This window comes from Genypterus blacodes, unplaced genomic scaffold, assembly GCF_046128005.1.
Source record: "Genypterus blacodes isolate CSIRO-AG114 ecotype Tasmania unplaced genomic scaffold, CSIRO-AGI_Gbla_v1 ptg000090l_1, whole genome shotgun sequence".
In the NCBI taxonomy this organism is placed as follows: Eukaryota; Metazoa; Chordata; class Actinopteri; order Ophidiiformes; family Ophidiidae; genus Genypterus; species Genypterus blacodes.
Window position 1 is genome coordinate 1126960 of NW_027466895.1, and position 27008 is coordinate 1153967.

At 46.5% G+C, this 27008-nt stretch overlaps 2 protein-coding genes across 2 annotated transcripts; one reads left to right on the forward strand and one right to left on the reverse strand.

The window, feature by feature from the left end:
• Positions 1–22: 22 nt before the first annotated feature.
• Positions 23–13649, reverse strand: prrt4b (proline rich transmembrane protein 4b). The gene is made up of 3 exons (XM_076158895.1): positions 12781–13649; positions 7109–7225; positions 23–2792 (listed from the first exon to the last, which is right to left on the reverse strand). The coding sequence occupies exons 1-3, from the start codon at positions 13571–13573 to the stop codon at positions 739–741; spliced, it is 2964 nt and encodes a 987-aa protein (XP_076015010.1). The 5' UTR covers positions 13574–13649; the 3' UTR covers positions 23–738.
• Positions 13650–24445: 10796 nt separating this feature from the next.
• LOC143007557 (transmembrane protein 53-like) lies at positions 24446–26330 on the forward strand. The gene is made up of 3 exons (XM_076158955.1): positions 24446–24641; positions 24831–25393; positions 25669–26330. Exons 1-3 carry the CDS (start codon positions 24619–24621, stop codon positions 26031–26033), a joined length of 951 nt encoding a protein of 316 aa, XP_076015070.1. The 5' UTR covers positions 24446–24618; the 3' UTR covers positions 26034–26330.
• Positions 26331–27008: the final 678 nt, after the last annotated feature.

Below are 27008 nucleotides of genomic sequence, written 5' to 3' on the forward strand. Positions count from 1 at the left end.
GAGCTTTCTGGATTTACTGGTGTTCTCCTTGGAAGCAGATTAGAGCAAAAGAAGCCATAGGTCATATTAAACAAACTTTATTAAACAGCATTTTTTCAGCAAAGTAGTGTGTAACCTTTAAATAAATTAGAGATCTGGTCGCAGATGCTGTCTGGATCAGCTGACATAGAGAAGCATTGGAGAGTCAGGAATGTAATAAGGTATCTTAGTATACATTCTACCAGTAGAGGGCACTGCTGCACCATTGCTGCGGGTACAATAGTAGATGAGACCTTATACTTTAAACTTTAACCCTTTGACTCAAACATGAGAGTTAATGACAATAAAAGCATTCTACAGGATTTGAGCAAGTGTCTTCAGTAGTCCTATTTAATAAGTGCTTATTTCAGTCACAGTACTATCTATTGGAATGCAATTGCAAAACATTTGTACAAATTCCTGTTAAGTCTCATTTCAGTAAAATGTGACTGGAAAACCCAGTATTAAACTTTACCAGCCTCTATCAAACATGAAAAAGTCTCTTACAAATGACCTTTTGGCTTTTGACATTCTTGGCACTTATACCATCATAGACATTCACGAATCACCACCTTCAGAAAGCTCATCAAACCTGCAAAACAGCAATTATTTTGGCAGTATCGGTCTTTCTCGGTGTAACCATGCACTAGAAATGTCACATAAAAGACACCAATTTTCAATGAGTCCTAAGTCTAGCCCTTCTTTGACCAGAGTGTCCTTTTATAAATCAATAGTCTCACTGCAAACGCTCATAGCATCGATTTGTCTGCAAACACTGATGAACTCCTCCTGTACAGATCGATCTGCCTCAGATGACACATCGAGCTCCAGGCTCTCCTGTGAGGCCGAGCCCAGTGTGTGATAGTGCCTCTGAAGGTCAGCTGAGCCTTGTTGGCCAGAGGACGCCACAGGACCCGAGTCGCCCTCTTGTGGAGGTGGCTGAGTATGTCTTTCTGGACTTGGGCAGAGAACCAGCGAGGACCCCCCGAGAGAAGCCCGATACAGGGAACAGGAGGAGGAACTGCCCCTCCAATGTTCAGGGGATGTAGAGCTAGAGGAGGACAGAGAGGGAGAGGGTGGAGCACCGATTATGGGGTTGCCGCAATTTGGAGCGCAAGAGGGCTGCGTTTGAGGGGCCATCTCCAAGCAGGAAGATGTCCGGTACAGACCAGGGTCGAGTGAGAGAGGATCACAGAGGCCTCCATTAGCATAGGTACAGTGGTTATTTATGGATAAGTCGCTGCAGCGGAGGGGCCTGGAGGGACTGAAGAGACTCATTGGGAAGAGGGCCTCACTGAACAAGGCCTCATCTATGCTGCGGCGCAGGTTAATTGGCGAAGGTGGCCGCAAGTCTGTGGTGGAATCACTAGTGAAAGAGGACCCGCCTGATATCCCTCCACCTCCTTCAGCCTCAGGCTTTTTGGAACAGTTCAAGCCCAGGTCCAGGTCTCGGTAGGCCAAGGCCCGGTTGCTGTGGTAAAGCAGGTCCAGGCCGTTCAGACTGCCGAGCCTTTCGTCCATCAGCGTGTAGAGGGGAAGGTTCTCCGTCTCTCCAAGGCCAACAGTGTCGACAATGGCCAGCTTCTCCTGCTGGCTCAGGGTCCACTGGTAGCTCCCGGGCATGATGGGAGACTTAGCTGCCAACAGTTCAGTCCAGCAGCTTCCAGCCGCTGGGAGGTGGTCAGAACAGTAGACGGGCTGCGCGACCACCAAGGCTAAAGTGAGGCAAACCCCAAGCTCACACAACCTGCAGCTAAACTGAAAAGCCCACCAGGGCCACGGGTGAAAGACTTCCTCTCCTCCAGCGAGCCCCATCGCGTTGAGCATCGCGTATAGCTGCAATCCAGCACACGCCAAAGAGAACAACGCAGAAAGACAAACGGTCACTGCTGCACGGTTCCAGTCCCGGCTCTCAGCGAAGGGGCAGCGGTTGTAGCGCTCGGCGGGCGTCGGTGATGTGTTATTGAGGTGGTAGATGTGCTTGGAGTCCGCCCGCACGTAGATGTAGAATACAAAATAGGCAACAGACAAAAATGTTGCCAGTACTACAAAAGCCCCACGGGAGACGAGGGACAGAAAGAGGCAGAGGTGAGGCCTTTGCTGGTAGAACTTATACAACATTGCCGGGCCGAAAGCGGCGGCAAAGTGCAGGAGGACCAGGCACGCCAGGAAACAAGGCCGCTGGAAGGCCGAGTAGGAGAGCTGCATTCTGGAGCGCATGGACAGGAGAAGGAACACCAGGCCGAACGCTGCGGTCAGGCAGGGAAATGGAGCTTCATAGAGCATCAGCGACGCCTCTGTGGAGGGCAGGCGGTCCTGGTGCCCGTAGGCGTCGTACAGGAGCAGGAAAGATCTCGTGCTTCCGGCAGCAAGCAGGAACAGACTGACCAGGGCAAAGTACCCGCATCCGGACGGGCAACGAAGAGGCAAGCAGAGCAAATTGAGCGCCGAGGCCAATGTCAGCATGGCGAAGACGCAACCGGCGCCGTACACGTGCACTTCCCAGGCCAGACCCCAGGCCGCCATGGCACTGTTCCAGTCAGTGTACAAAGGCACCAGCATGGGCGGAGCCGGGATCAGGAAGGGGCTGCTCGACTGGTTGCTGGCAGTAACGTTTGGCGTGGGCTTGAGGTTGGAGGCGGTCGGGGCGTCCCAGGTGTCAGAAAGGTTGCAGATCCCCGAGCGTTCTCTGTTGCAGTCTGGGAGGAAGGTGATGTCACTGACCGGCCACTCATCAGGGTACAAAGGAGTGACTGTAGATTCTGGAGGTATGCCTGGAAACAAAACACGCAAAGTTCAATTTTGACAACATCGGATTTGTGTTCTACATGAGGAATTATTTAATAAAAGCTACAGAACAAGAATAACATCATAAATAAGAAGTAACATATATGAAGCTTTGAATCTGCTCGTGTTTACATCTATCAGAGTCAGAAAACTAATTGGCTGAGGACCAGGATGTTGAGAGTGGACTGTTTCAAATGTGCTAAGCCCACACAAAAGCCAAAAAAGCTCGTAAGAAGGGGGAAGAGTAGCCAGGATGTGTGTGTGTGTGTGTGTCTGTGTGTGTGTGTGTGTGTGTGTGTGTGTGTGTGGGTGAGATCAGCCCACTCACAACCGCAAACCTAGTTTTTCTTGGATTACGTAAGCCATCTGGAGTTTCCATGCTAGTGCGGCTAATTCTGATTGTGTTGGACATCTTCTAGCAGTGCGGAGGGAAATGGCCGATTCAGAGCGTTTTGCCCCTCCAAACCCAACAGCAAACCACCTCAATAAGTACGTGTTGGCCTGAATTGCCTGCAAAGCTCATCCTCCGCACGTCTTTAGGCCCGCTCCCTTACAGGGGAGGAGGGGGGCTGGTATGACTCTAACGTGGCACGGCGGGGCCTAATGCCTCACAGCTGGGCCAAAACACAAACATCCTCATCCTCTGAGGCTCCACATGGGATGGCGTTCCATGGCAGAGTGTTGTTCTTTTCCGTAATACATAACAGCAACCACGCGTATCTGTGTGTGCGTGCCTGCTATCTTTCCGACAAGAGAACACACAGTCGGACCTTTAGTCTGATACAGGCAGATTCAAAAAGCTCAGATATCCACATGCGATAGCAGAGATGCAGTTTGTAATTTCTTTGTTTTACACACACACCCTCAGCACACACACAGAGGCTCATCAGTCATTTAGCTGCGGGCCTATTGGAGGCAATCACTCCGCCATAAAGAGCCCGAGTCTGTAATGGACGGCACAGACAAGGACAAATGAACACAGTCACCTGATAGCGCGGTGAATCACATTTGGTAGCATACGTTGGAGCCGACACAGTAAGAACGCTGATGTTTAGAAATACTAACATTTTAAGTGGACGTTTGGTGTGAAAATGTGCCTCCAGCTTTGCAGAGACTCTAGTTTAAGACTGTAAAAACAGCACACACACACACACACACACACACACACGCCTCTCATGGCCTGGGGAAGCCATTATGTAGGGTGGTGATGCTATAATGAGACGTAAATCTTTTGCGTGTACGTTAAAGATGTCTTATTCTCTTCCTGTGTAAAGTAACAGAGGAACGCCTGCGGTCCAGCCCTGTTGTTTCATGTCACCCTCTCATGTGTCCTTTAATGCATTTTTATAGGTGTTTCCCATTCCTCCCTGTGCTCTGCTCCCCTAACTCACTCCCTTTGTTGATGATTTCCTTTAAACGCCCGCCTTCAAAAGAGAGAAGAAGAAGAAGAAGGAAACTCCCATAGGTGGGTTTGATATTTCTAAACTGGGACAGCTCGCTGTGGGAGACTCCAGTATTTTGGGGTCACTCAGTCCTCCGCCCGCCATTTCCATGACATCTCTTCCCATGTTGAACACGCTGTGCTAACGCTGCCTTTTCCCTTTTCCATTTGTTTACGGCCATTTCATTCCATTACGCTCACAACATTTAGGCCCAGAAGCTCTTTTCCCTGTGTTGTCGTCTCTCTACAGGCTCGTACGTTGGGTGTGTATCTGTGTAATTGTCACACACTGTACTGCACTGAACACACCACGCTGTTTTTCACAGACGCCTCCTTGTTCCTGACACGCTCCTTACTTATAAAGAGTATAATTCGTCACCGGACTCAAGAGTTGAATCATAGTTCCAGCGGTGAGGAAAATGTCAAACTCTGGGAAATATGAAACCGCTGTTGGCGCGGTGCGTTTCTTTGTAGCGATTTCATTTAAGATGACATCTCCAGCTCCATCTCGTCTCCAAAGTGGATGAGATACAGCGCGATGAGTTTATAAGAGAGGTTTTTACAGTGTTTTTTAATGAAGCCCTTCTGATTTTTAATGGCTGGAAATGAAATGCTGTCGGGATGGCTCCCTCATGCTCCCTTGTAATTACATTCCCTCTGCGTTTTGTTAAGTTTAATAGCATACATAGCAGGGAGCTGAATTAGACGCATGAATGTCAGTCAGAACGTGATCGGCTTTCTGCAGGGATCCAAGCAAAAATGAAAGCAGAGAGGAGGGGAAAAAACTAGTTAAGAGCAAAAAATGTAACCAAGACATGTTCCAAATGAGGGAAAAGTGAGGAAACGGAGGAATCTGTGCCATATCTATTTTTAAAACTGTGTACTGGGCTTTGCTGAATGAGCCAGACAATGATGGGCCCAGGGAGGGAAAGAGACATGGAGGGAAGCATTCGCATCTTATTCTAATAATACTGCTGCTAGTTGTTAGGCCTTCTCACGTTAAAAAACTGAACTGTAGCATTTTGTAATGAACCACTATGGCTCCTTTCATGATGTCATCTTATCATATTGGGCAATAACTCTGTGGGAAACCTGGGTGGAGCGTAAAGCAAACAGACAGCTGTGTGGGCATTTTCTAATGTGGAGGCCGCAGATAGGGGGGAGAGGGTGTGTGTGTGTGTGTGTGTGTGTGTGTGTGTGTGTTGTATGTTGCATGTTGTTATGTTACAGTGGCGGTGTCTCAGCTTTCCAGGCTCAGGCCAGAGTGGAAAACATGACCCGTGCTGCGTTTCATTGCCCTGCTCGGCGTACATAAGAGGTCACCGGCGAGACCCTGAGCGGGCCGAGGCAACCTGACTTCAGGGTTTGGTATGTGCTGGACACGCTACAAGCAAGGATCAGAGTGTTCCGCTCCGCTGCATGCCGCCCGATCACCTGACACATTCCTGTGGGAGCCAGAGTCCTCCCTATGCTAGGCGGCACTCTGGGAGGTTGTTCTAGTGAGTCAAAACTTCTATCATGTCCCATTATCAGAAAGCTACAAGTTGGAGTTCTAATATTGGGATGTAAAATGTACAATTCCTTCAACCATTCTTTCACTGTGCCTGGGGAAAACGCATGTGATTTACAATTGAAAAATTAAGTTTAATCTGCGTAAAATGAGCGTAGTCCCATTATTCGATCTGCTTCACACATCATTACTTGAAACCGTATTGATGTCTCACTGGAAACATTAGCAGCACTGTGGAACTATATTGATTTCTACATTTGTATTAGCCAACGCTAGTAAATCTGGCAAATGTCTCACCTACAAAGCCTCATTTTGTGAAATACCTGAGGCGATGAAGGCGGGCAACTCTTTCCATGTCAAATTACACGCGTACATCAACCAAAACCCAACACTCGGACATCTTTAAGTGTCGTTTCCGCTTTTAGAGCTGATGGTTTCATGTCGTTTTCATTTGGTTGCCTCGTTTTCAATTTTGCTCACACCAGGAGATGTACGATCATTTCATTGATTCTTAATGTGTTGCACTTACAGCACATCCAGCGGTGGACATTTGCTACAGGCTACGGCAGACGACTAACACTTATTCATTTTCTCGTGACACACCAAAACTATGGCGTGCACAGCGGTATAATTTGACATGTCTATTTTTGAAGATCACTTGACAACATTTGCTATTCTGGGCTTGGTAATGTAGGTTACATCTTACTCCTGCGGATGGCAGACTGTGGGCTGGAAATTCATCTTTCAATCATCACATTTTACCAGAAATCTATTTCATTCATGACGGATTGATATTTTCTCAAGGTTTTTGTAAATGTCTTAATGCCAGATTGTATTTTAAACTGATACAAATCCTCTCTGACAGACTTCTACATCATCTACCTGAAGCACTGAATGTCTGTATTCTTCATTTAGGTAATAAATCACACAGCCATAAAATGATTCTAAAGTGTAATGCTTATTTATTGCCGGTGGACCATGCAGTTGCTCTTCATTTTTATGATCTGTGCTGTCATTGGCCTGCACTTTATCAATATTACTGTGTGTGTATGTGTGTTCCCTATCTTTTGTCCTCAGTAGTTCCCCAAAAGCTCCCGTTGAATCAACTGTTCTCCCTTCTCCCTTTGGAGGCAATTAATGGCTGCAGGCAAAGGATGCTGGGAAATAGTTTCTCTCTCGCCGTCTGACAGATTTACAGGTACCCAAACAGCTACAGGCGGGCTTATAAACAGAGGCCATGCAGTCCTTTAAACGCTCCTATTATTTTAATCAGTGTTGCAGTGCAAACACACGCCAGTGCGTTTGATGTATGCCATGGCGCTGGACCGCTGTGTGTTTTCACATCTGCTCACCTGGACTCTGTAAGTGGGACGTAGTGGTGGAAACGTCTGCCATCGTCGTCGTGTCGACCATTACAGGAACCACATCTGTCATTAGCCCATCCTCCTTATCCTCTTTGCCAGGCATCTCTGGGGGAGGGGGGACAGTTACAAAATTTAACCTCAGAGCCAACTCAAAGATATCAGGGATACAGAGTCTGAGCACACGTCTACAACTCGGATCAGTCTGAGAAAACAACAAATCCTGAGGCTGAAAGTGGGATGTTTCTTAACCCAGATCTGTCACATGGATCAGCATATCCTGTACCAACTAGAAGCCATTTATCCGTCTGGCTCCCTGTAGTCTCATTACAGTGACGTCCCTCTGTGTGTGTGTGTGTGTGTGTGTGTGTGTGTGTGTGTGTGTGTGTGTGTGTGTGTGTATGCGTGTGTGCGTGTGCGTGTGTGCGTGTGCTGTGTGTGTGTCTGCCCTGGTTCTGTTTTCCTGTTACACAGTAGTCTGGGGAAACAGCAAGTCTCAAGTCATTCTGCATATAATCAAGGAACTCAAAAGAAAGCCCACGCCAGTGAAGATCACAGTTTTGAAACAAAAATATGTAATCTTTGCATTAATGTGAATTTATAAATATTGTCATATTGCTTTTTTGTTGTTCTTCTCGTTTTCCGTCGTTTTTTATTAAAGATATTAAAATGTTATTACATTTATATTTATATTGACCTCAGTTGACTCCCCCCCTCCCCTGAACGCCCCCTCCCCCCTAATTATCTTATAAACAAACGCACCTGTTGAATTTCCGAGTTTGGACGAGGAAGACAAAACAACGTCAAAGTGAGTTAGAGACATTTACAGACATTACTAGACATTTTTAGCAGACAGAGACGGCTCGAAGACGTCTAGGCGGGTTATTCCCACAATTTTCCACGCAACGTTAACGCATTCATTTGCTCAGAGACGGAGAAGCTCCATCTAAAAGCGTCAGACGGGTCCGTGAATCAGACATATGGACTCAGGTAAGCTACGCTAACTCTACTTTGCTTAACTATTGAATTCACTGCCATTAAAGATGCTCCGAAGTTGTTTTACTGCCTAAATGCTGCTGGTTTTAGTATCTGTAAAGACTATATGTGACATTTGCAAGGTTGTTGCAGTCCAAAATGTGGGACAAAATGTTTTAAGCAATAATTAATTCTCAAACCTCTTTCAACACGAATATATTCTGTACTTTTTGGGGCGCTATTAGGAACATATCAAACTATTAAGTGTTTTCTCGTGAGGCATGTGTGTTGTTTACATTGATTCTGTCTTCGGTGATAGCATGTTGTGAATTCTGCTCAGTACAATGCAGCTTGTGCGTTGTTGTATGATGATGAGACGTTTGCAGAGAATTTGCATGATGGTGCTGTTTGTTTCAAAGAAGAGCCAGCGTTTTGTCTCCGATCATACAGTGTCTTTACTCCACTATCACAGTTATTGCTCTTTTATGGTCCCATTTTACAGTTTACAGTGTCAACGATGAAACATTCTGGCTCTTTCCTGCCTTAGTAATGAAACACAACTTGTCATAGGGCTCTAGGAATAAGGGAGTCTCGGCGACAGAGTTAGAAATGTAGGTCAAGCTCATTTTAATATGGAAGCTTCAAAAGTCTACAAAGCAAACCCCCCCTCATCACTTTACTGCACTGTTGACCTCCACACAGCTGGGTGTCTGTCTCAGCCCAAAGAGAGGGAGAGTAATGAGCAATGGAGGAGGAGGTCTGATTAAAAACTACACATGCAGGCAGTGATACAAACACACATTACTCATTGTGATATGGGAGAAAATGTACCTACAGGCTGAAGATGGCCTTATATAGTAGCTCAATCAATGGAAGAAAGCTGCAAATGCATTCCCACATGTACACATGATGGGGTTAAAGGGATTCTTTTGGCTCACGCTCCAGCAGCTGTTACCTGCAAACTTCACTTGGCAGATTCTCTCCAAATTAAATGATATGTAGCATTACACACAATCAGGTGTCTGCAACAACACGTTTGATTGTTTGCATGTAGTTACGAGACCTAACCTGTGGGTGGCAATGGATAACAACATCCTGTTTATGTGAAAAACCAAAGGATTACACTCAAGGAAGACATCATGGGGGCCTCAAATATTAATGGGCTCAGTTCAGAACATGCCCCCCCTTTATGCGTAGCTAATCAGTCATGTATGTCTTGTTCTGCTGTCAGATTCCTGCTGCCAACTACTAAAATAAGACAATAACATTTTGACTATTACAAAAGCAGGATTTATAGCAAGGGTGGCACACTGGATTACATTAGTTTGTACAGGTGGTCCTAAGATCAGTGCGTGTGCGTGTGCGTGTGTGTGTGTGTGTGTGTGTGTGTGTGTGTGTGTGTGTGTGAGCATGCATGCATGTGAATTTATTCAGTCAAGCCTCCTCTGTGCAACATTAGCAGATCACAAGCAAAATTACTGATCAGCCATATAAAGAGCATCTGCTGACCGAGCAAAATAAGGCAGAAAAGGAGGAGAGCAGGAGGCTTAAATTAAGTGGACTATCTTCATTTTATGGCCACTCGATAAAGCTGTGCCCAGCAGTGCTTATGGAACAGCTCAACATTAATTCTGTTAATTGCTTTATCGTTTTGCTATCTGATTTATTAGTGCTTACATAATGCTGGAGTTTGACACTGTTTAAGGTGTGTGTGTGTGTGTGTGTGTGTGTGTGCGCGCGTGCGCGCGTGCTGCAGGAATTGTTAACCAGAGTCTTTTGCATGTTACACAACGCTTTCTTAATATCAACGACATGGCTGTGTTAGGATCAGCGGCCCAGGCCTGACCCTGAACGCATCTGTAAAAGGATGGATTCATGGCTTCATCATGGCTGAGAGTGAGCTGGAGAGTCACATGTTTGCAGTCAGAAGCATGACAATTTACGCCTGAGCTGCCTCATCTTGAAAACTTTCGCTACTTGCACTCAATTACATCATTCTCTGCTAATTTGGTTGTTTTTCACAATAGTTGCCAAGGGATTCATTGGATTTTCCTACGCGGTGACATTAGTCCATGTGGAATGTATTTCCAAGTCTTGATTTAAAAGTATTCATTGTAAGAAAAAAAGAGTAGTAACCCTGCCTGGATTCCCATTATGTGTGTTTAAGTCAATAAGGATTATTGCCTGGAAAGCCTAAATTGAAGTTGGGGCAGTAAAGCTTGATGGGAGCTTTACACAGAGGTTGTTGGGTCTTTTTCATTTCCACTGGTTGATTCAGCCTGAGAGCTTAAAGACAAACAAGCTTAATCCAACAGGTTTGTTAAGCAACCCTCCAACTTGTAAAAGGAGTCATTCTAAGGAGAGTATTCAGTGGTCTCTGTTGGTAAATGTTATTCCTGTGCATGTTCCATAAATGTACTGTCGTGGTTAAAGAGAGGAAGGGGGAAGATGGTGTATGGTATCCATGATGCATGAGGAGAAAGTCATTTTTTTCTATCTCCTTATCAAGCATAACCCTGATAGCTTCCACCCTTCTCCTCCTCCTCCTCTGCGCCGTCTTCTCATAATTGCCCTTGTGATTGGATGTCCCTTCGTAGAGGACGTGAAGAGCATCGCTGTCTTTTTTTCCCCTTCTACTCACAGCCTCCTCAAGGGCACCACGACACTGCAAACACTATGAATCAATTGGAAAACCTCCCGTGTTTGTGCCGTTAAGATGCCCCTACACCTCTGTTACTGAAAGGCATCATCATTCACCTTGTGCAGCGTTACAATAAGATACAGACGTCCGCGTGGGGATAATGCATGATAATGCAGCCGTGTCCTGCTTTCATTTTCCTCTCCTGGGTCCTTTTGTGGCGTTTAATCATTTAGCCGTCTCAATATTCAAGCAGACAAACAGACGACCTATAGAGGAGCAGTGGGAATAGAAGCACTATAATCTCTTATATTTTAGTGGATAACCAAACGCTTCTCTCAACCCTGTCAGTCATCAAAGCAGCCTCGGCTACCTTGTCTGTCTGTGGGGGAAAAACGACGGGGATCTGTGTTTGCACAGAGGCAAAAGATATTGGAAAAGGAGGAGGGGTACATCGGGAGGGAGTGACGGAGTCGCATAAAGGGCGAGAAGCACGTTCAGCATCCATGAGCGGCGACCGGTGAGCGGATGGTCCCACAGGAGAGGCGGCGGTTTCGCTGAGTGTGCGCTTGGAATACTGATGCAGGGACACAATCGCACCTCGCCAGCTGAAGCCAAACCCCCCATTCTGTATGTCGCTGCACGGTGCATAACCAAGCAGGAAACGGACGCAGACACAACACTGAGCGCCTCAGACTAAACACACCCCCGGTTCCAGTAACTGGTAGCATAACATATAATTTGGACACATGATTTGACCCAAACAAAGACACTGAAACAAGAACAGAGTGCGATGATGTCCTATGTAATCTGATACGTTTTGATTGGCTCTTTGTGAAAAAGAATGCTGCAGTCACCACGCCTACTTTTTTGCAGACAGTCGTGCGTATATGTCGTATCAAATGGTCAACAAAGCTTCCTGGCTGAGAATAAGCGCCTCATCATGTCGCAGCCCCACCTTTGACCTTCATATGATGGATGTACACGGAGGAGCGTCTTCATCTGTAGACTCATTAGACATATAGACACCAGACGGCTGGGGTGTCGGGGGGGGGGGATGGGCCAGGATGAAGAGGGCACTTCCTCAATGTCAAATGAAAGACTCCAGAAACCTACTCGCTACCACAACATGCTTTTCCTCCTCCACCTCATCATCATCATCATCATGTTTTCACGCACTGTGGAGATAACAGCTTCCACAAAGTAGCATTCAATTGGACTGCTCTTCCCTTCATTTCACCGAGGTAATTGCTTGTTCAATCACAATGCAGAATCTTGGCTTTGGAAACGCATTTTAGTCTATTAAAGGGATGGTTGAGGTTTCATTTTGGGCACACGGTGGTGTGAGTAACTGGCTACTAGAGATAACGCAGCGCGCAAACAACCTTACAGAGATCGCTATGACAACACACTTCAACCAGTGTGCTGTACTGTACAAAATTGAATGTAAAGTAGCTACTAGGCGCTCTCTGACATGTTCTGTGCTCCATTCTACAGACTGCAGACATGTTAAGTGATCACCTAATATCTCAAAAATCCCCAGTTGAATTAAAAAATCTTGACAACATTCTCTTTTCAGACGTGTCAAAGAGGGATAACGTAAACAAAGACATTCCAAACCGTGGAGTCAAGCTTCACAGATGCACTAGATGTTTCATTCTGTTGTGGATGTTTTGGTTTTGCTGTGTTTATGGAACATATTTTGCTTCTATTACTCCATATGATCGTAGGCTGACCTGTTGACCGGCTGGACTATCCCTTTAAGGCACCACCTTAAAGGAGGCGGATAAATATGTAAATTCCAACATGTAGCTCATCAGTGGAACGATGTTGTTGTGGATTCCAGACTGGTACTTTACACATATTGGGTTTTTGGTTTTATGCAAATGTGGCACCTTTCACTATTTACCACCTCTAAGTCATTGATCACACTGAACTGTCTGAGCCCTCTTTGACGCCCATCTATTGAACACGGAAGACCTGCCTGCACATGATTGATCACATCTATTGAGTCCATACACCCACTATTGATTTGTATAACTTTGCTTACCTCTTGTTATTGGGAAGTTAACCTTTTGGCTCTGTGTGGTGCTTGTTATGGATGCCGTCACTTGTTTGTGATCGATCCTCAGAGCCGTGGTGATTATCCCCGCGTGTTCCTCCACAGGCCCCGATTTGGCCTCGGAGTAGTCCAGGTCTGCTTGAGTGGGCTGAGCCTCCATCGTGGTGGCCTCTCCTACATTTAGTCTAATGCTTACGGTCGACTCTTCTGGTGTCGTCACAAACATGATTTCTGAGGACTTGGTGGGATTATCGCTTACTAGAAGGTGTCTGGTCTGTGTGGTCTGCACTGTCCCCGGATTTGTGGTTGTGGTTTGAGCCGGTGCCCATATCAAGGCGGTGGGAACTGTAGTTTCTGGCGCTATCGTCGAAGAGGCTGTTGACAGCTCTTTTGCAAAATCTTCAATCTCCTCTTTATCAGTGTGTTCCTTTGTGGGGTGTAGTGTGGTGGCACCCATACTGGGCCCTGGTGTGCTCTGTGTCGGGTGAGTATGTGTTGCATTTTGTTCTGGAGCGTTAGTGCTGGCGGGACTGTTGGTGAACAGAGTGCTTGTGATGGAAGAGCTCCTCAGCGAGTAGGAGTCTGAAACAAGGCCGTCATTGTGGCTAGGCACTACGCTGCCGTGTGGAGAATCTGATGTCCCTGTGGGAAGTGATTCAGCTCTTATCTCCGTCACGCTGGTCAGGAACCCTCGAGTCGAAGTGGTGGGTGGTTGAGAGGCTTCAAAAACACCCTCGTCCCCTGAACCAGAATGTTCTTGCAAGGGATCGATCCGTTCCATCAGCCCTCTGGCAGTCGTGGTCAACACGGCGACCTCGTCTATCTCACGCCAGGGAGAAAAGCTGAATGAAGGAAAGGAAGGCATCTTTGGCCACCAAGAAGAACTGGGTTTGGTCACAGGTGGGTTTCCTCCGCGCTGCCCCCTCGACAGCGTCGTCCCCCAGAACGCGTCTTCATCAGCCAGAGCCGAGAACAAGACGTACCAGAAGCAGAAAGCGTGGAGGAAAAGCATGCTGTCGACAGTGGTGCGCCGATCCGTCACATGTTCTTCATCCTCTCAGGCCCTGAGGCAGGTCTGGTAGGTCTGGCAGAATGACCTAAAACACAAGAACAAACAGGACACGGTCTGACACACTTAGAGTAGAGACCACTTTTGCTCAGCTAAGATGGAGCTTGAAAAAGGGAGAGGAGATGTTACAGCTGACATTTAATGGAGTTTTCTGTGCTATTTCTCAGTGTGACCTCCTTTTCTAGCTCAGTTCAGTAAAGGCAGGATGAGATGAAGTACACCGGCCATTTGCAAGGGGGCTGCTGATGTTAGCAGGCCGAAAATACTGTAGAGTTGCCTCACCGCAAATCACAACAAGAACATACGCATTACGGACACCCGGCAATTAGTGGCGACCTGTCAGATGTGGCGGTCAGTATTTACGTTGCGTTGTTCCTTCACATGCGTACTGGGGCGCAGCCTACAATGGAAACCAAGTGACCAATTAGAGAGAGAACTCCTGGCCTATATGAGGTCTTTTCAGTGAATAATGGTCAGGAAATAATGTGTGTGTGTGTGGTGGGGGGAGAATTAGGGACCTCTTTTGGGGAGCACCGAGTGGTTCAAAGTCACTGGTCTGTTGCCTCAGTGAAAAGACTGGAGCACCAAAGGAATTTCCTCTGCCAGAACAACAACCTGTATGCTTTAGCTGTACTTAACTCCACCCCCCCAACCCTCCACCTCCCCCCCACTCCCCCGACTCGCCCCCTTTGGCCGCACTAGCTTCCAATCCCCAGATTTATTTGTTCGCCAAGGCGCGGAGAAAGAGAGATATTGCTTTGTGAGGGAGTGTGTGTGTTACCCTGTGACGAGGGGGAAGAAGAAAAAAAACATCAATGGTTTCACGGAAACCCAACCAAGTTGTATTTCCTACTTTTGCTGTCAATGTCCATGGAGTTTTTGTGTTTTTAGATGCATTCCTTTTCATCTAAACTGTGCAACTTGTGTGTGAACTTAAAACCTTTAGGTGCTCAGTCACCTAAGCAGTTTGGACTAAATACATTTATACTAGGGACACTACTTAGAGTCGAGGTCCAAACTGAGTCACCAACATGGACTGACATGGACTTAAAAGCCTGAACTACCATACGTACGATCAGTGACCTTGTTTGGATGGAAATTTCCTGAAAACCATGAAGGTTTGTTTGCAAATTTTTTCACATGTGTCATGAAGCAGTCAGCTGGAGCTCCAACACCAGAAGCTACATGATTCAAAGGTTAACAAATGCGACACACACACACACACACACACACACACACACACACACACACACACACACACACACACACACACACACACACACACACAGTCAGCAATCAGCGATCAGTCAGCCACTAACATTCAAACCTCTTCCTCTTACTCTCACTCATCAGAAGTGTGATGAGAACATCTTCCTCTCTGTTCCTGGCTGGAGGATGGAACGAGGGTGGAAACTCGCACTGAGATACGACGACTCACTATTGTGCGGGGGGAGGGGGTAGGGGGGTCAAACGCAGAGCTCGCCGCCCACACACTTCCTGCCTGTGTTGTAGCATTTGAACACCATGAAATCAGCGTTCCCCCATGGGAACGTGTTGTTTTTAGATGCGTGTGCTTGTTACACCGAGCAGCCCACACACGCCACCATGCGATGGCAGTTGATGCTCGCTCCAACTCACACTTGTGTACTTACCCGCCCACGTGTGCTTGTCCGTGTCAGGTACACACACACACCCACTCGTGCAATTTGTCGGCCTGAAGACATTTTTCCAGCTATTTCTATCAGAGTAAATGCAGCTTATGTGAAGATGAAGGAATCGGATTGAGTTTGTTCTGTATTAAACATTCAATTAGCTGTAAAGCTTGCGGGGCGGATTACCCTTCTGTCTTGATTGCCTTTTTGTAGATTTGACCCAAAACGGATGAATTATTTACAGTATCACACAGGGCGGGGAGGTGATGGGGGTAGCTATAATTTATTTGGGCTAATGTTCTCTAATTTCACTTTTATCTCAATGACACTTCCACTTGTTAGTCGTCCGTGTGGTAAAGAGGAACTGAATGCATCTTCATACATCTTACTATCCTATCTAGAGCTGCAAAGTCATATCAAACTGAGCACATCCTCTGATGCTTTGACGACTCATTTATAGTTTCCAATCACGGAGGCAGGCAGGAGACTTTCCATTCCGACTGTTTGATTTGACTCGACTGCAGCAGCAGATGGCATGTTTTGATGTGTGACTCACCCATCTTGTATGTGTTGACAGACGTGCTCGCTTTCTGTCATTAAGATCGATGTTGTGGGTAGTCTTTGGTCTGCCACTTCCAAAAAACGGAAGAACGGCTCTAAGCTGGTCCTTCAGTCAGTCCGTCTCACCTTTCTAAAGCCCCCAGAATAAGCATACAGGCTGTCATTTGAGGTGAACTATATTTGGCGATCCGGCTTTGCGTCAGCCCAAAGCTTTCGTCATTTAAAATTAATTTCAATCAAACTAATGGGAGGTAAAATGACACTGCAGCTCTCCCCAGATTGGCCCTTTAACCTTGTCACCACTCACACACATCAAAAAGGAGATTGTTAGCGTGGCCATTGTCTCGTCTGACAGGCAGCAGAGCAAGTGGAAAGCAACTGTTGGGAAAAAGGAATAACAAAGTGTCTGCAGGGGGAATTTACGAGTCTCAGTCCGTCCCCCCCGTCCCCCCCTCTCCCTTCGTCCTCTCTCTTATTTTGCCTGGCGTTTTGTCTCGCTGCTCCTGACAAAGACGTGGCCTGGCACAGTAGTCGTCGTGCTCAATGAAGCAGAGATGGAGAATGAGACGGAAAAGGCAGCGAAAGAAGGGCAGAGAGCAGAGAGACAAGGGCAACAGAGAGAGGGGGTAGACACACACACACACACACACACACACACACACACACACACACACACACACACACACACACACACACACACACACACACACACACACACACACACACACACACACACACACACACACACACACACACACACAGAGGGGGGGGGGGGGGGGGTCTACACACCATACTGACGTGCTGTTGTGTCATTGGTAGTCCAGGAGAGTAAACAGAGCAGCAGCCTCAATAATGCTCATCTTAGTTTGTTGCCAGAGCCTCTTTTATTAACTCTGCAAACAGACTCATTGCCTTCAATTCCTCTGTCTGTGTGTCTGTGTGTGTGTGTGTGTGACTGCACACGTCCCCACTCACTCTCTCCCCTCAGTATCTTGCTATCTGGGCCTCGGCTATCCAGCAACCAGGCGGCGCCGAGCTATATTTCTCAATAGATCAGTACTGTCATCACGGATATTACTTCTGACTTCTGTGTCATTACGGCGCTGCGAACGCAAGGCCACAGAGGAGAGGAAGAGAGGAGACGAGGACACTGAGGGAAGGGAGAGGAGGAGAGGAGGTTAAACAGGAAGGCGGTTTGTGCATTAGGAGCATTGGTCCTTCCTGAGTGATGGAAATAAACGTGCGTTACATTGAGTCCAGTCACAAATGGAGATGGATTGACTGAAGGCACAATCACTTTTCTTTAATAAACCCTCCTCATAATGGAGTGATTCACCTCCCTGCAAATGGCGACCAGCAGTTGTTTTTGCCCGTCGTGTGGGCGTGTGTGCAGTTAACTATAACAGACTATGTGCAATGAAAAATAAATGAATCCATCAAATTGCTTTATTATAAAATAGCAACATTATTTGTGCCAAAAGTCACATTTCCTGAAGCCGCTTGGTTCCAATACTAAGAATGCTCTGATTAAACTCTTAAGAGATCAGAAATAGGAAAACAGTTTGCGGATAATACAGCCAACTTGATCAAATGGAGGTTTTGTTTGCAGTGAACTCTTGCACCGATCTAATCTGCTCCACCAGCCTGGTTCACCGTGCGTTCATTGTAGAATTTTGCAGCTGACATCGTTTTAAACTGAAATTCCTAACATGTGACTTCCCGTCACTAATTGAGCTATGCACTGCAACGCTGCGAAACGGATCCACAGATAGAAACGCCCGCTGCCCGCTGCGTGTCAATAGTCCCCCAAACGGCATCGACCTTAATGATGGTTTGCTGCTCACATGTCCTGGAATAGCAAAAAATAACCAAACAACCCTGTGGTCACGTGTGCAAACAACACGCCAAGCTCCTACAGGACACGTTCTGCGTGTAAATCAACCATGGATCTGGTGCCACTGCTGTGATGCTCTGAAGAAACAACACAGTTTGCTTCGTTTTGGGGACTTTGCACATTTTTCTGATGTGAAACTAATCAATTGTTTACAAAAGGAAAGCTGCAGGAAAATTATGCCAATTAAGCGTGCAACTACATGATAGAACAGAGTGCCATACTGCAAAACTCACCAAGGTCAAATGGCTTACTCTGTACAGGGCTCTCAATTAGGGAACATTTGACCATCAAACGTAAAACAAATATCAGATATTCATTGTATCTGTGTGTTTGAACTGTTTGTTCTTTCTGGTTTATGCTCTCAGCCGATCTTATCTTACACGCTGGGTGTGCTGTATGTTTTATTTGTTTACAAGCTCAAATTATGATTAAATTGCACCGCCCATACTCAAATCAACCAATAATGCAACATTTTCTAGTGGAGATTTTGACCAAACCTGTTGACTCGGCGGCGTTTTCTCATCTCGGGTATCTAAATGCTTGTTGACATGCGGCGCTGCTTTTGAGCTACAGCCTACACACTTACAGGATCACATTAATTGTGTCAGGCTGATGCTTATGTTAGCCTCAGAGTGGATGAATGCAGTGAACCTGACGATTATTAAGGACACACGCACGCACGCACACACACACACACAGGCGCACACACACAAGCGTTCCACTGGCTGCCTTTGCCATGGTGACAGCTGAAGCCAAAGACGTCTGGCTAATCCCCGGGATTTGAACACCTTTTGGAGTCTGCTGCTCCTCGTTTAGGAGTGTATTGCACACATGCAAATGTGAGGTTTTTCTGTATCACACACACACACTCACACACATCCATGCATGTGAAACCATTTGCTTATTGCCTATATTGCTATTCTAAAATACAGGTCTCTGCTGTACATACTGTACCTATGCTGACACGTAAGGCTCAATGTGTATCATCACAGGTAAGCATGGATAGTTGACATTAATGTATGCAGGATAGAGATCAGCAGTCCTCAGATGACAAACCGACAACACACGCACACACGACAAACATGCACATCTGCTCCTGAATGACTCCCTGTCATCTACTCTATCCCAATTCTAATTATTATCTTGTACATACTGTATGTGTGTGTGTGTGTACGTGATGTGTGTTTACCTAGAGCTGCAGCTACAGTCTCCGTAACAGCATGCACTCACTCACCACATCCCTTTTCCTAGATACAGAGCTGCTGATTCACACACACACACACACACACACACACACACACACACACACACACACACACACACACACACACACACACACACACACACACACACACACACACACACACACACAGATGTAGAGCTGCTGTAGAGCTACATGCATGCAGATTAAAACGTGCAAGCTGCTTACCAACTGATGTATGGAAAAACAGGGACAATCCACAGCCAGCGGTGTGTGTTCGCGCGCGTGTGTGTGTGCTGCAGGAGAGGTCGGCTTTCTGTGCCCGTGTCGGTTCGTCTGTGTGAAATAGAGTTCCAGTCTCCCTCCCTCCCTCCTACTCTCCTCTCTCTCTGCCCCTCTTGCTCCCTCACTTTCCATCTCATTCTTGCTGCTCTCTCTCTCTCTCTCTCTCCCTCGCGCTCTCGCTCTCTCGCTGTGTGTGTGTCTATCTCTCACTGCATCAGTAGTCCGGTGTGTGTGGCTCCATCACAATGCCTCTTTGGTCACACCTCGCTGGGCAAATTGTTCATCAGGGGAGAGACCTACCCGCAGCTGCAGAGTTGTATGGACTAAGAGAGGCTTGAATGCAAACACCTTTACATCCCGCGTGTGTGTGTTCATAAACAGGCGTGAGTGCAGTTTGTATCTATATTTAGACCCAATTTAACCACCATACAGATGTGAAGCTCTTGCCTTTGCCAATAAATTCCCCACCACGCTGCAGAAACATGGATTATATTCATATGATGCAGAGCTTTAAACCATATGTGTGTGATTAATGTGCAGCCTGCCACACCCAATAACAACCATACACACACGCAACACGTCCAGATCCCTACAAAGTGTGCTAGAGGTCGAAAAGGGACTCAACTTTGACACAGTCGGGGAACAGGGCGCCGTTATCAGACGGCTTCATTCGCTTATCGCCCTTGACTGTGTGTGTGTGTGTGTGTGTGTGTGTGTGCGTGTGTGCGTGACAGCATGATGTCTCTAACCTGTGCGTTCCCCAGGAATCTTCCAAATATAGGAACAATGGCAGAAGTCCCAAGCGTAATTTCCTCAGCTTGATCCCGTGGAGATCTCTTTAATAACGTCTCTGACCTTTGTCCGTCCTTTGCTATTCTCGCCATCTTCACTTTTTTACCCCCTTGAGATTATAATAGTTTCCTCCCTGGAATTCCAAGAAGAGCCTTGTAGCGTGTAATCATCTCGTTTAGATCAAAGGATACGTATTTTCTTATAGATAACAAAGTTGGTACAGGCCTGTGATTGTTCTGTAAATTGAGTTTGTGAGGCTTGTTGACGACATGAAAGCCACACAAACTGAGCTTTTGCCATCATTTTGGAGATGGAGATGTTTTGGGCGGGTGAGGTAATTGAGGCTTCAGAAGTCGATCAGCCGAGTCTTTAGCCAGTTTGGATGGACGAATGTTTGTGAGTGACAGCAGGGCAGTTTTGAAGTTTGTCTCCAGCTTGTAAACAATCAACTGGCTCGTCCTGCTTAAAGATTCTTCCTTTACGTAGTTCCTGCGGAGTCTTCATGTGTTTATGTCGGCCTTTGGTTACACGCACAGTAAACATGTCAGATCTCTCAGAGCCCGAGCTGTCTTGCCCTTTTGCACATATTCCTGCCTAATCGGCGTGACAGAAAGCGGCGGAGTCCAGTGTGCAGAAGGAACCTTTCGTGCTTTCTCAGGTCTGGCTGGCGTCTTAAAGGATAACGTGATGCAGATAGATACCCCCCAGAGAACACACAACTGTGTGTGTGTGTCGTATTGATGTCCTCTCCGGGTACAGTCCACCGGCTCCAGCGTTTGGAAAGTAACACACAATGGCAGATTGTGCAGGTCACAGAAAGTTTCTTTTGTCGGTGGAAAAACAATCGAGTCCATCAATAGCTTATTGGCTGTGCCCCAGCCTTTTCAGGGTCATTTTATAGTCTGCTGTGAGGTCACGACCCCGGAGCGCTCAGAACTTTCCGCCTCCAAACTTTTCCTTGCATTATCTTTTGTATTTCACTTATCACACTTATCAATGAGGTTGTGTATGTGTGTGTTCAAACACCTTTCCCTGCAGATTTCAGATGGCTGAGTAGGGATATGGAGAGATGGAAAGCAGAGCTCATACTAGTGGACAGACTTCAATTCAAAATACTTTACAGGGTTTCACTTCATTTTCAGTGTTTTCTGGCTGTTAGTGCTCAGTTTGCACCTACTTTATCCTTATAGCTCCAGTTAGTGGCTTCAAATATTGATGGGACCTCGGCGACGTGTGTTTGAATCTGCTGGGATGAAGGTTCACCATCTGTAATCAATCAGTGCATGTTTAATACATTAGCCCCGCACAACTAAAGAGGATTCGACATTGGCTTTCCGTACAAAAGGAATATTGATGCGATCAAGAAAGCACACACACACACACGCACACACCTCCCCCCCCTCAGGCGACAGGTGTCACATAGCAGCTAGATGTCGAGACTCTGAGCAATTTATGAATACAAATCACTGCAGGGGACGATATGGAGTTGAGCACAATGTGACAGAAAATAGGAGTGGAAGAAAATGAGAGAACATACAGTACTTCTTTACTCTGCATGATTGCTTCTGCTTCACCAAATTAGTGACGCAAAGAGAGAAAACCACTTCTATCTTCAACCTTTTCTTGCTTTCACGTTGAAGTTTAGGTTTGATTCTTCTTTCCATCGCTAAGTCTCAAATTCTTTGCTACCTAAATAAGCTTGAGTTATTATACTTATTTATTTGTTGAAACAGCAGGTTATGAGCAGCCGTCCAGTCTTGTGTTTTGCTCCTTCATTTTGATTCTCTCTATGCTTTCCAAGCATAAGTAACCATAAAACCGCACATTTTCTCCTGTTGTTGGTTCTGGTTATTTTCATCAACCACCAGTTTTCTGTGAAACGGAACCGACGTGTGAATATCACATGATTTTACTGTGCTCATTTCACCTCATGTGGCATCCATATTACCTGCACATTGACACATACACATATAACATTTAAAAGCTACAAGTGTGTGTGTGTGTGTGTGTTTCTGCTGTGTCCTGAGTGTGACGAGATGGGAGGGCACATGATGCCAGGAGGGAGTGTGAAATTAGTCAGGAGTGAGAGGGAAAGTTTAAGTGCGAGCAGGAAACTGCGACGGAATTTCCACACCCTGATGTAGGTGGAACCTTCGTGCCCATAGAACAGAGAGGGCACATTCTCCCTCTCTCTTCCTCTCTCTCTCTATGTGTATATATATATATCTCCCGGTCTCTCTCTCTCTCCCCCTTTTCTTCCCGCCCTCCCATCTTTCCCTCTTTGCTGGGACAATAGGGGCCACAGAGAAACAATGCCAAAAGGAAAGGCCGGGGGTGGGAGAGCTGCAATAGGAGGGTGGTCTGAGGTTCCGAGAGGGGAAGACGGGCGCGTAAGAGGGGCTTTGCAGAGGGAGTCAGAAGAGTGATGGAGGCTTTATTTTCCTCTGAGTGGGAGGGAGAGGTTTTTGAAGAGCACGATGTATAGAAACTCAGCAGGGGGGATGGGGTTTGATTAAGGCAAATGACGTATTGGGATAAAGGATGGAGAGAGAGAGAGAGGGAGAGGAAGCTGTTGTTGAAGGCACGGCCGAGGGGGCGAGGGTTATGTTATTGTGGGACTCAAACATTTATCTGCCTGGCTGAGCCTGAAAGTGATCGTGCTGAGCCAGGCAAAGGCTGCATCGCTCCCTGTCCCCAAAAACACACGGACAAATGCAGAGAGCACACACACATACACACACACAAAAGTGTCAAAAACCACAAGCAAAAGGCATTTTCAAAACTGCAGCCATCCACAAATCCTTCAGTGGTTGAAGCAGTGCAGTACAGGCACCTGCACCCTCTGATGCTACATGATAAAACAGATAATTGCTACTCATTGCTGTTTTCCAGCTGAAGCCTGAAAAGAAACACATCAGGGTGTGTGAAAAGAGCGAATGTTGCTAATGTGAATGCAGCCCAAGAGAAAACAACATGAAAATGTGTTTGTGCGTCCGTGCGTAGGTAGGTGGGTGGATGCTGCAAATGACGGTGGAAATTAGATCCAGCAAAAGAAAAGAAGAGGTGAGAGAGGATGACCTCAAACTCCCTCTGCTGCCTGCCAATGAATGGAAAGATTTGATCACATACACACACACACGACACTGTCATGACAACCACATGGCATCTTCCACGCTGAAGATGAGCAGAATTACAAAGCTGGCTGCCACTTTCTGGCTCAACTCTTAGCTTTTCCTTATTTCCACGTAACTGATGTCATTCCCACCAGATTTCACTTGGAATCATGATGACATATCGGCCTGGCAGTGATGCCACGATGATGACGTCCTATGACATCGTGATTCCAATTGCATTGTCAGGAATGTCGATCTCCATTGACGATAAACAATCAACAAAATGTTGCATTAAGATACTTTGGGTGCTGTTCACGCTCCTGAAATGTTCTGTTTTGAAAGCAGCCCATCAGGATTGAACACTGAACGCAAGTAAGTTCATAAGCACAGAAGCAGGTATATGTACTGCTGTCCATGTGAAGTGATCAACTGCTTGGAACTACTGTTAGTCAGTGAACTGTAGCCTTCAGAGTGAAGAGGCGCATGTCCTGCATGTGTGTGTTAAATACTATGTAACGAACTAGATGGATTTATTTCCCTGTAGCTTGGTTGACATGTTTGACCAGGAGCTACAATTTAAAATAAATCTCCTTTTTAAAATCCGTCTTACGCTCGTGTAAAGTGATCCAGCTCAGGTAGCATTAGCTGCTGCGCGTACATTTGTGGAAGTCATATTTGTGTATGAGGAGGTCAGGAGACAGAAGTAGTGTTGGCATCTGGCGACATCTTGTGGTACGGAAATATCTTGCAGTTATTTCATTACTGTAAAGTCATTTCGCTTAAACAAAATGCCAGTTCACCGAAGTATTAATCAAATATATATAGGTATATATTTACATTTTGGTATTAGTATTTTTTTCCCCCGTTTTCTTCCGTAAGGTAGTTTAAATTATTTTTGTACTACCTTTACTATCTTTATGTTATTTAATTGATTAATTTTATATTTATTCTTAACGTTAACAACACTATCAGCAAGTATATTCGCGTATAATTTAGTTAACAGTGATAGTGATAGTAGCAGCTGTTGTCGCTTCCTTTTTCTGGACGGAAGCTTGCAGCGCGTCCGTCGCGCAGCCGTAACGCGCGTTCACGGGGCACTGCGGTAGCGCTCGCCACAGAACCTCGGCCCACTATTTGGCAGGTTTGCCCCGTCATCATCTATTCCTCCGCGCTGGATCGCCGGTCGGGGCCGCCTCAGACACACGGCGAGACGCCGGTGTTGGCAGCGAATCAATACCGGCACGTTTCCTGCTGACGTGATGGGGAATCTGCGGCTCACGAGGTGACGAGATGAAAGTGTTGCTTTAATATCGCTTATACCGTATGTGACGTTGACTAAAAGAATGAATGAATGTTTAGGACATCACAATGTGTTATTTGTTAGCTGTGAGCGAAGTCTTCTTCATGTTAATGAAAGTGTGTTGAATGACTCGTTTCCTGCTTCTGATTCAGCTCTTTCTTCCTGTCGCAGCCTCTTAAGTGCTGATGCAGACCTGTGTGCAGACGGGCTGACGTGCAGGGAAATCAGCCCCAGCATAATTTATTATTGTGCATCAGCTGGAGAACAGACAAACTGTCCTGCCAGAGGCGCCCCACCCCTGCCCCCCTGCACCCCCTTAATCTCAGGTCCACCCATCCTCCCAGACTTTGCCTGCACCAGCCCTCCTGGCTCGCCGCGGCCCCTCCTGCTGCTCTTCTCCTGGCTGGGTGCCCGGCAGAGAGGCTTGGCCAAGTACAGGGATCTCTACTTGGAGCGCGGCATGGACGTGCTGGTGGTGCAGAGCAGCGTCATGCACTTCCTGTGGCCCAGGTGGGGGCTGGAGTACGGGTTAGAGGTGTTGAAGGTTCTGGAAGACCCTGCGTTCTTGGACAGGCCCGTGTTAGCCCAGGCCTTCTCCATAGGCGGGTACACTTTCACCCAGATGCTCACCCACATTGCTCATGGCCCAGAGAAATATGCAAGCCTGACCCAGAGGATGAAGGGCCACGTGTATGACAGCCTGGTGGCTGGCAGCGTGGAGCACATGGCAACAGGTGAGTGGGCGAGAGCCGCTGTGGCTCGGGTTACTTTTGTTTTGCATATGCAGGTCAGACCTTCAAATAATTTAGCCAGCTGACCTGATGCCTGTTTGACATCGGTCCAGGAAACTTTCCGGACCAGCTGACGTCTGGCTCTGAAATGACTCGATACCTTAAAGCAGAACTGTAGAGTTTCAGGTTGCAGTATATGATTATAATCAAAGCATAAACACCTGCTTCTAAATTTGAATCCTGGGATTAATTTACACTCTGTTGTTGTTGTTACTCAGGTCTCGGCTTGACTTTGTTCCCCCGTCTGGATTTCTTGGTCAAACACACTGCCTTGCTTTACTTCTGGCTCTTTAAGAAGCACACAACAGACTTGTACAACAACAGCATCCACGTTTTCAACAACAGCCCGCTCACCACTCCAGCCCTCTTCTTCTCCTGCGAGAACGACCTCCTGTGCGACTCGGCGGCCCTGGAGGAGATTGTGGACCGCTGGCAGAAAAGAGGCGTGGCCGTGGAGCACAGGAAGTGGAAGGAGTCGACGCACGCGGCTCACATGCAGTGCCACCCGGAGGACTACGTGTCCACGCTCGACAAATACTTAAACACTCTGCATCTGCACGACTGTACTTTGCGGGAAGAGTGAAGTACAGTCGTCAGAGAATGTTGAGAAAGAGCTTCCAAACCTCGACAGAGACAGAAAACCTACTACATCATTTCCTTCTGTAGGCTCTTGTTACAGTGGCTTAAAATATTAACAATGTACTTTCTCCACTGTGTAGCATTTGGAACTGCATGACTTATGTTGTGAATGGTTTTGACCAAGCATTTTTAAAATGTAATTGAAGAGTATTTTGAAAGATAACCTGATCCGTGTTTTGCACAAGGATTCCCGGGTATTAGAGATTTGGTTTCTGCACAGAATATGAAATAAAATATCTAAACGCTCAAATGTGAACTCAACTGTTATTGTTCCTGCCTGGCGCTCCTCTTTTCCTTTTTAATAATAGTGGTGAGGCAATGTTACAGATTATACAGGTGGATAGAATATAACAGAAACATGATCCGCCTTGGCTAGAAACAGCTGAGGGGTCGAGTCCTGAATGTATTCTATCAAGCCGAATCCACAATGTGTATGTGGTTATTACAGCGCCACCTTCAGGACATCCGGTACAAAAACGTAATGGGTTCTTCTCTGGATCAGGTCCAACCTGCACACAGTTTCACAAAAATCAGTTCAGAACTCACTCACAATCACATCCATGAAGTTAGGCTCGCTCTCTCTCACTCTCTCTCTTGCTTGCTCTCTCTCTCTCTCACACACTCACTTGTGACGCACGGGTACTTGATACCCTCTTTAGTATCTTATCCTGGTTCTAATTAAAGGGCTCATGCTGCTGCTCTGTGTGCTGAGCTCTGTCATGGCCTTGTTAAGAGGATTTTGTCTTTGTGTTCCGTTGCTGGAATGAATTCTTTGTTGGTGAATATTACAAAATAACGACCATTATTTTGAATACCAAAACCAAAATAATGTTTGTAGGCCTCTTTTAGTAAATACATGGTTATTCTGGGGATCTCTTTGTTGTGTTATGGGAGATACAAAGATACAGATTAGATTTGT